General features: G+C 50.0%; 2 protein-coding genes across 7 annotated transcripts in view; both read left to right on the top strand.

Moving 5' to 3' along the window:
- dab1a (DAB adaptor protein 1a) overlaps positions 1–9,667 on the top strand; it is a 109,042-nt gene extending 99,375 nt beyond the window's left edge. For 5 of the 6 annotated variants that reach the window (XM_077017062.1, XM_077017061.1, XM_077017060.1 and 2 more), the window contains 4 exons: positions 943–1,554; positions 2,886–3,034; positions 4,741–4,815; positions 7,096–9,667. In XM_077017062.1, coding sequence (XP_076873177.1) covers positions 943–1,554; positions 2,886–3,034; positions 4,741–4,815; positions 7,096–7,140 — 881 coding nt within the window. In that variant the 3' untranslated portion in view covers positions 7,141–9,667. Of the gene's footprint in view, positions 1–942; positions 1,555–2,885; positions 3,035–4,740; positions 4,844–7,095 lie in introns of all 6 variants that reach the window. The other variant, XM_077017059.1, reaches the window with a different exon arrangement.
- The window catches only part of LOC143522989 (uncharacterized), a 13,723-nt gene continuing 12,411 nt past the window's right edge, over positions 8,689–10,000 (top strand). The window contains exon 1 of the mRNA XM_077017055.1: positions 8,689–8,818. Coding sequence (XP_076873170.1) covers positions 8,716–8,818 — 103 coding nt within the window. The 5' untranslated portion in view covers positions 8,689–8,715. The remainder of the gene's footprint in view (positions 8,819–10,000) is intronic.

Here is a 10,000-nt window from a genome sequence, read left to right as displayed (position 1 = left end):
AGCTGTTTCACTGCATGATGGGACTGCGGATATACGTGTGTGTGTGTGTGTGTGTGTGTGTGTGTGTGTGTGTGTGTGTGTGTGTGTGTGCCTGCGTGCATGCGTGTGTGTGTGTATCAAGTGCTCGCGGGGGCGATCCAGGTTTTCAAATCTGCTCATTTGTGCAGCAGAGGGGAGGTGTGTAATGTAATAAGGGCTGGCGTGATGTGAGTCATGCTTCATAATGGCCTTCTCCAAAGAGAGCCCTGTTCATTAGGGCCGGGCCCATTGTGAGCAGTAATTACTGTAGCTCATCTGAGCCATGAAGACCTTTCCAGCGGGGGGAGCTGGGTCATCTCCCCCCACACATCATGAGGTCGTCTGCCTCACTCCAGACCCGGAGGGGTGGGGGTTTAACAGCTGATGGACTGATAGGGCCTCCTAATGGCCGTGTATTTGTGTAGACCTTGAAGATGTGGAGAAGCACCGCTTGCTTTGTTCATCTTTCTGGGCTCGGTACCCTCAGATTCTGCTTCACTGTTGTATGTCTGTTTACTCTTCCATCCTGTGATTCTGCAGTGAAATAGTATTGAATGAAAATACAATAATATTGTATTGAAACTTTTACACTTTTAAATAAATGTATTTATTTATATTTGTGTTTGTATTTTCGCTGTGCATTCTTAATAATCTCGATAGTTAAGTTGGATTAATTCCCTCTAAAGCCTCTAGATGGCAGTATGCACCAAAGGCCAGTACATAGAAGAGCTAAGCTGTAGAATCTCCATGGTCCAGCCGCCATATCTTGAGCATCAGCTCTCCAGCCATGTTGTACTTGCAGTATCACATCACGCGCTAGCTGGCCACACCCCGCTATAATGAATCAGAACCGCCCTGACGGGTCGCCTGTCTCACCGTGTCTCACCTCGCTCATCTCGTCCTCTGCTCCGTCTCCGTTCTCAGGTTATGTGACGATGGGCGCGGTGGCCCCGGCGTGGGCACAGCAGCAGTTTGCCGCACAGGCGTCCCTGCCCTTCGGGGTCCAGTCCCCGGTGCCGGTGGCTCAGGTCTTGCCGGGAGGGCAGCCGCTGATCTGGGGTCAGGCCAACCTGTTCCCCGCCACGCAGCAGCAGTGGGCCGCCATGGCCGGCGCCCACTTCTCGCCCGCTACGTTTGTGCCCGCCCAGGCGGTGGGGCCGCTCCCGGCCGCCATGTTCCAGACCCTGGCCCCCATGCCGGTGGCCTCCTGCGAGACGCCCGGCGTGGGCGTGGCCGTGGGCGTGGCCGGGGTGGGGACGTCGACCTCCATGGCCTCCAGCCCGCAGCACGGCGAGCGTTCTCTGCCCCGTCAGGCCAAGATGAGCAAGGAGATGTTCAAGGACTTCCAGATGGCCAAGCCGCCCGCCATGCCAACTCGCAAGAGCGAGCAGCCCAGCCTGGCCTGCACCACGGACGCCTTCACCAGTTACTTCAGCCGCGTCGGCCTGGCACAGGACAACGACGACTGTGATGACTTCGACATCTCCCAGATGAACCTGACGCCCGTCACCTCCACCACGCCCTCAACTAACTCGCGTGAGTCAACTTTCTTTATTCCACCTTGAAGAGCTTCAGGTTTCCAGCGCTGAGAAAAGGTTAAAGGTCACATGAGCTGTTCACGTCAGCGCCCCTAAAGTCCAGAGAGGAGCAGAAGTGAAATCTCTAATAAACCTTATTCCATTGGCCACCACGTGATGATTTTTCCCTGAGCCCCTCCCTCTCCAAGCCCCTCCCTCTCTGAGTCCTGCTCCCTCCAAGGACCGCCTCTCTAACAGATGTGGGTGTGTATTCGTGTTGCTGGTATGACACTCCTCAGTGGCGGTAATTAGTACACCAGGACGGTGTGGATCCGAACAGGCTGAACAGACAGCGCTTTCTCCCCCCTCTGAAAGGTTGAGAGGTGGCCTTTGATACCCAGCTCATGGGGAATTGTCTTTAGTCAGCATGAAAATGACAATTAATAAGGCAGTGAAGGGGACGTGAGAGAGGGAGAGAGAGGGGGGAGAGAGAGATAGAGAGAGAGGGAGAGGCGCGAGTATGTGAGCTGGTCCCAGCTGCACACTGTTGCAGAGTAGTGTAATTATCACCACTCTCAGGAGATACACGCATTGTGTGTTCGGTCTGTTTGGATCCACACAGTCGTGTTGTGCTAATTACCACCACCGGAGTCCTACACTGTCACACCAGTAACACACACGCGCACCTACACACTGCATTAGGGTCAGATTTATTTATGAAGTGACGACGAAACAAACAGGGACCGTTGGGTAGTGTGAACGGAGCGGGTCGGTCCAAGGCTGAGCGGTACCAGAGCACCGGGAGGCTGGAGAGAACAGCAGGGGTGTGAGACAGACACCTCGATCTGGAAACCAGGCGTCTTTGGCACGAAGAAACCTCGGCACGGAATCGAATTTGCGTTTTCGTCCCGCCTCTTAGTCTGAGCGCGAGCGTTGTGCCTGCTTGCGCACTGTGCGAGATTTAATTAGCTGGATGTAACCGATTGGTTCATTAATTAATTGATTGCATTAATTAGATGATTGCAAACGAGCCAAGGCTCTGCAGTCGTAAACGCTTACGATTTCACTGCCTCATCCACAGAAGTGCGCTGGCTTCACAGCTCATCTCCCATTAGCTGCAAACGTGTCTGCAGCCTTCCACAGCACTTTGAGGGACGGTGTAAATCTGCTAATGTAATTAAAGAGCTGCAATCTGGGTCCACTTAACCCCTCACCATCCGTCAGCAAGACTCCGTCCCGCACCGTCCCGCTGTTGCCATGCCAGTACGAGCTTCGGTTGCCTTAGTGGTGTTTACAGTGGTGGATGTGACTTTTCATTGGCTGTTTGCCCCGCCCCCCCCCTCTTTGCAGCGCCGACCCCCGCCCCCCGCCAGAGCTCACCCTCCAAGTCATCATCGCAGGCCAGCGACCCACCCACCGACCCGCCCAGCGACCCGCCCACCGACGACTCGTTCGGAGAGGCGGAGGGCAGCCCCAGCAGGAGTGCGGAGGAGGATGCTGTGAGTACCCCCGCAGCCCCGACACCCTCGGTCAGCTGACCCCCAACCCCACCCCCCACCCCCCCCCGACGGCCCGGCCGGGTCGGCTCCCGGCTCTCCCCAGTGTAACCACTAAGGTCACTTCTGCAGCTGGACTGGGAGCCTGGGTGTGTGGACGGGGTTGAGAAACACTGCATAAAGACATCTGTGTCACCCCAAGATCTACATCTACACCTCACCTGATCAGGTGTGCTGCTTATGTTCAGTGTGCTTAGGCTGATAAGCGCCTGTGATTTCAGCCTTTAGCGTGACGCGTTTGATGTAGCATTTACACATAAGGTCTCCACGCGTTTGATGTAGCATTTACACATAAGGTCTCGAGGTTTTCACAAAGCTCCCTTTCTCTTGACTCCTTTCAGAGGTTACAAAAAATATCCTTTGACTTATTGAGACATGATAATGACTCACCCTGGAAACAGACCAAATGGCCCGAGCAGTTACTCCTGCCTGATTGGCTCCTTCCCTTTATGCATCGCCTTTATTGGATGATCAACATTTGGGGCGAATAATGTGGTACGTTAGTCCTGGGACGTTTCTGAGTCACCATTAGGGCCCCGTTAATCACACTTGTGTATCACACATCACTCTTTCATATGAATTATCTCACCATTATCTCACCGTCAATATGCATTATGAGGCCTAATTAATTCTGAAATTGAAAAATTAAGCTCAGTTCTCTTCTATGTGCTTATAGAATTTCATCAATAGCATTGCATGGTAGAGAGATAGAGGGAGGGAGAGAGAGAGAAAGAGGGGAGGGAGAGAGAAAGGGAGAGAGAGAGAGAAAGAGAGAGGGTGAGAGAGAGAGAGAGAGAGAGAGAGAGAGAAAGAGAGAGAGGGTGAGAGAGAGGAATCTTGTAGAAATGACCTCTGATTTATATTGCATGATGAAGTTAAGGGTGGTTTCAGACTGATGTAACTTTGCCCGTGGTTTTAAAGTCGGCTTTACACTGTAGCTCTCAACCTCAAAGCGCCTCGGCACACACAACGTTTCCCGTAGCTTTCATCTCTCAGACCAACAAAAAGTTCAGTTCTTCTGTTCAAATTATTCTGTGAGTGAAACAGAGTTCTCCCTTCACTCATGGAAATGTCATTAGACACCACACACACAGAGACAGAGACACCCCTCATATACAAACGAGCACAGCAGCAGGAGGTTAAAGTAGGAGCGTGGTGAGGACTCTAAAGGGCTTATGTAATGTGGACCAGAACCTTTCAGACTGGAACATAATAACTTAATGTAAAAGAGAGGACGTCACACGGGTGTTAGCAGGCAGACGGCTGGACACGGGCAGTGTTGGGCGTATGGTGAGCGTGCGGGTGGAGCACTGCATGGGTGGATGGAGCGCTGTGTGATTTCTCACTGATTTCTCACTGATTTCTCACAGATTCAATGCCTTCTGCTTGGTTTTCCTGCACAGTTTCCTCTCAGTTCTTAATTTCTCGACTTTGTCTCTCCCTGTCTCACGACCTTCTCACTGCCCCATTCCTCCTCGTCTCTGACCCTCCGCTGCCTCTCTGTTCTCTCTCCCTTCTCTCCATCACTCTGCTCCTCTCTCCCGCATCCTGTCTGTCCTCTTCACTCTTTCACATCTGGGTTTCTTCTGCCGCTCTCTCCATTTTCCCACCTCTCTGTCATCTCTCCCTCTTTCTCTCTTTTCCCGCAGGCCGGGGACTCCCAGTCTCCGTGTGTGAGTGAACCCCACGCAGAGTCTCAAGACTCTGAGTCGGACAGTCCTCAGGTCGGTAGCTAGATAGCAGCAGCTCAGGGTAGGTGACCTGTCCTCCTCTCCTTCCCTCTCCTCGTCTGTGTGTGGGCCTGCTCCAGCCGTGACGTCTTCGCCTCAGTTCACCACCACCACCACCTCGCTCCACCACCGCATAGTGGCCGTGTGTCAGACTCTCTCTCCCTCTCTCTACTTCTCTGTCTTGCTCTCCCTCACTCTCTCCCTTTCTCTTTCTACCCCTCCCTCTTTCTCTCTCTCTCTCCCTCATATTCACTCTGTTGTTGCCTGCTGCTGTTTATAATGGTATGTGCTTTGTGGAAATGTGCTGTTTGTATTTCTTGTGAAAATGCCACTGTGAAGCATGTGTGTGTGTGTGTGTGTGTGTGTGTGTGTGTGTGTGTGTGTGTGTGTGTGTGTGTGTGTGTGTGTGTGTGTGTGTGTGAGAGAGAGAGAGAGAGAGAGAGTATTTCTTCATTCCTATAAAGCTACCAGGAGCTTGTGAGTATCAGAGATATTCAGTAGTCTTATACTGCACTGTGGCATGGCATGTCCCCCAGCACCCTGTCCACTCCATGTCCATATCTCGCACTGAGTCTTCAGAACTGTCTCACACTGAGCCTTCAGGACTGTCTCACACTGTGCCATCAGGCCGGTGTCGTGTCTTTAGTGCTTTGTGGATGGACATTGCCCCTGTCATTGTGCAGGAGTATCAGGCGTTAGTCCTTTGTTGCTCTGATTACAGACGTAGGTAGGACTGAGGACTCTGCTCAGGTAGATCTGACCCTGTGTGTTTGTCTGCAGGTGTGCTGGGTTGAAGGGTTGCTCAGTTCTGATGTTTACATGTTGGTTATTTTTTCTTTAGCACTGGTGTTGCTGTACAGTCACTTGTGCATCAGAGGGCGGGCTGGTTGAGAGGAAGACCTTAATAAAGCACACGGGGACAGAGCAGAGCAGCAGGGGATTACGTCCACGGCTAGGTCTTCATAACGCTGCCTGGCACGGTCCACAACGCCTCCAAACACAGAGCCCCAGGGCCTTGTGGGTGCTTTTGGCCAGTGTGTTCAGGGAGTCGCGTTTTCCTGAGCCTCCTGCCGTAACTCTAGCAAGCTTGAGCACTGCTGCCCGTGCTCAGATGAAGGTGCAGTGTGGTGTACAGTAGGGCGACTCGTGTCATCGCACCAGACGGCCAGTCCGGGGAGACACGGCCCCGCAGGACACCTCGTCACTGCGTACACGACGGCTCTGGGCCTCTGGGCACCTGGGCCTCAGGCTCCAGGTAGTGTGTAGTTAAAAAAGGAGCCCGCTCGTGATGGATCGTGTCGGAGGAGGCGTGTCCCCGCAGGACTGGGGGATGAAGGATCACCAGGGAGGACTGTTCACAGACGCCCCCTGTGGACGCCCTTTACTCTCTGTGACAGCTGTAGGAGACGTTCTCATTCGCTGGCCTCGCTTCACCTATCCTCACTTCTCCTCCTCCTCTCCTCCACCTCTCCTCCTCCTCTTCCCTCCTCTCCTTACCTCTCCTCTTTGAATCTGTCTTCTCTCCTGACACCTCTTCTCCCTGCCTCTCCCTCTTTTTAACAGGTCTTTCTCTCTGGACCCGTCTTTCGCAGCTGGACTGGTTTTCTCTCTCTCTCTCTCTCGCTCTCTCTCTCTCTCTCTCTCTCTCTCTCTCTCTCTCTCTCTCTCTCCCGCGGAGGGAGTGCTAGGGTAGGAGTGAACCATAATTACGCTTGTGCTGGAGGAGTCACTGGTGTTAAGCTGATTTGTGGCTGGAGGCTTCAGACTCTAGTTGGAGCTCCTTCTGCCTGGCTGTCAGAGCGTCTCGTTGGGCCCACTGACGCTCCTCCAGGGAGCCCTCCTGTCCTGCTGGTTAACCTGTAGTGACAGGGCTGGTGACCACCAGGAGGCTGGGAATAGCCTGATCCTGATGAGATATCCAGCAGCCGTAGTGCCTGGCGTGGTTTGTCTTATAGGAGTGGTGTTTTTCCTGCATGTCGTGGTCTTGCTCCTGGCTGGGAAAGGGTGAGGCAGGTGGAGGTAACATTACTTCATCATCTTCAGTGTAGTGTTGTGAGTTACTAGGAAGATCACTACTGACATCTTCTGTTAGTAAGAAGGAACTGCATGTTTATGCGGTTGTATTATGTTTAAGGCTCTGTCTTTTGCTCACATTAATTAGCTCAAATGCACTGTAAGATGTTTGTATTTTACTCTTTAAAATGTATCTAGTTATTAGGGCTGTTATTTCATGGCTATTGTTGAAGTGACCTGAATATTTATGTCTCTGTTCAGGGGAAGGACCCTCTCTACGCCCAGATCAACAAAGGGAAGAAGTAAAGGATCATGGGATCTCTGCACACATCTGAACAGTGCTGGGAGGAGCAGGAGACCAAGCATTCAAGTTCATCTCCCTGCTGTGTGTGTGTGTGTGTGTGTGTGTGTGTGTGTGTGTGTGTGTGTGTGTGTGTGTGTGTGTGTGTGTGTGTGTGTGTGTGTGTGTGTGTGATAGAGAATGAGAAGAGGAAAGTGAAAGGTTGACAGAGTGCATGAATGATTGATGAGTCAGCGAGCTTTGCTTGCGTGTGTGTGTGTTTGCATGGATGGTCTTCAGAGGCCAGCTGTGACAGTCACCCCAGCCTCTGTGGTCCTCCTCTCCAAGCAGGCCTAACCCAGCCTTCCATTAGCCCCGCCCCCTCTGGCCCCACCCTCCCTGAAGGACCATCGACCTGACTCCTCCTTTTCCTCTCCTTCCATCACCGTCCTCCCCCCGGGGGGACCTGACTCTCTCCGTTTCTGCCACACTGTGTTTCCCGCACCCATGAACTGATAGTGGGATATCGGACGCAGCTGACATCTGGAGATGATGATGATGATGATGATGATGATTCAACTCTTCTTCACTCCCCACAGCCTTACTAGCCCTGTTCTGCACTCTCTCGCTCTCCTTTCTTGCTCAGCGTGCATCTTCTTTGCTCTCTCTGTCTGTCTGCTGTTATTGTTCACACTGTCTCCCCCGAGGATTAGTGGAAACTCTGCGAGATGCTTCTTGCCAATGTACTCACATGAACATGCACACACACACACACACACACACACACACACACACACACACACACACACACACACACATATGGCCGAGAGAGAGTTCAACAAATCACTGATTCTTCATCCAACAGAATCCCAGGCTCTGCTCTGTCACCACCCTTGTGTTGGCCAGGCCAGGGCAATCGATTGCAGAGGAATTACACGCAGATTCATCTACTGGATTATGTGAACCATCCATTTGGGTTTGTTTGGTTTTTCCTCCCCCATCTGTTTGAGATTCTGCTGCTAGAGAGCTATGCAGAAATAAAAAAAAGAGACTTTGTCTCTCTCTGTGAACCGTTCAGACAGAGACCAGACACAAGGAGGGACTTTGCCAAAATCTCTTTTGTGGGCAAGACTTCAGAGCAGCTCATTCAGACAGCTAAGACACTGCAGCGGAACGGACGCTGTGAACACAAGCTGAATGTGTGACCGAACTGTTCCTTCTCTATAGCTTTTGTACAATACTAATGAGAAAAAAACAAACCATGACACTGAAAATGGAATTTTTATTTTATAAGTCAGTGGAGCCCTTGAGGTCGACTTGAGACGTGTTTGAGAGGTAAACATGGCTTTACACCATCAGATCATTGGTTTGCCAAACTCATTTTGTAAATAATAATAATAATAATAATAATAATGATGGTGATGATGATGATGATGATGATAATGATGATGATATAATAATAATAGTAGTAATAATATTAATAATAATAATGGTGGTGATGATGATGATGATGATTATACTTTTGTGCGCTGGACATCTGTGCCATAACATAGGGAGGCTTCAGTGATGCAAGCTTAACATGGAACCCAAGCAATATCAACATGCCCCCCATCCTCCAGTCCACCCTGAGTGTAGCAGTCAGTCTCTCCTCATGTTCAGTTTCCCCACCGACGCAGCTCCTTCCACTGGAGAGACTGAGACAAGGCAAGTAGGCAACACACCACAGAGTCTAGCATGGCGTTGATAACACTTTATTGATTCCAAAGGAAATTACAGACGAGTGAATATCAGTTGGAACACTTTCTAATAGGCAAATGTTGTGGTAACAAAGGTTTTGGGCATCTGGGGATGATTGTGTGTCGTAAAACTTAAACTCCACGAACTCATAAAGTTAATACAGAAAAATCACAGCGCACTTTTCAAAATCTCATTCTGAAGTTTAGTTGTGTTTTTGTAATGAATGTTGCTAACATATTTAAAATGAAATGTTAACACATGCTTTAAAACTGCACACCACCCTCAGTCACTCAATGTCTTTGATTCATCTGCTTGTGATCCCGACCCATACCGTCCCAGATCCTTATGCTAAATACTGTAAATTGAAAACACACACACACACGTCTGCAAATCACCCACTTGTTTCCCTTTTATCAAGAGTCAAACACGAGAATCTTGCTGCAAGTGGCATATTTTTACATCACATGAGCAGTTATCCATACACTTCATTACCTGTTACGGCTGTTTCCTGTTTTATGGCCAGAGTCCCATTTTAATTTGAGAGGCATTTTGGCCTTTTAAAGAAGCGCTTTGTTGACAGAAGAGTGAGAAGCCAGGGGAAGAAGGGAGTGTCCTAAAAGTCTGAGTATGTTTCTAGACCTGTTTCAACTTTACCTCAGCTAATGGTTTGTTAGTAAAAGGATACGTTATTTTTATCTCAACGGTGACGACATTCTACAGTGGATTTTTAGAGGTTTTTTTGTTTGTTTGTTTGTTTCCCTTGATTTATGTACCCCACCATGTAATACTGTTACCAATAAACACATCCCAAAACAGGTCTTGGCTTTCTACAGCGTGTGTTCAACACACACGTGACGCTATCACAGTGTCTAGTGTGTTTATGGTTGTATTACTGTGGGAGTGACGCACCCGAGGGGCAGTAGGCCCCCAACACAAACGCTCAACACACACACATTACCCGACAGCAGAATGATCAAATCTGTGCACTTGTCTGATATGGTTATGTTCTACAGATAATGCTAATAACTCCAGTACATAACAACCACAAACAACAACAAAAACAGTAATAAAATTAAGTGTAGAAGCTATAGATGTAGACTACATATGTATCTCAAAAATAGAAGAAAAAACTTCATAGTTCTATAGTTC

This window comes from Brachyhypopomus gauderio, chromosome 9, assembly GCF_052324685.1.
Source record: "Brachyhypopomus gauderio isolate BG-103 chromosome 9, BGAUD_0.2, whole genome shotgun sequence".
Classification (NCBI taxonomy): Eukaryota; Metazoa; Chordata; class Actinopteri; order Gymnotiformes; family Hypopomidae; genus Brachyhypopomus; species Brachyhypopomus gauderio.
Note: the sequence above shows the minus strand (reverse complement) of the source record. Positions and strands in the feature narration are given on the sequence as shown.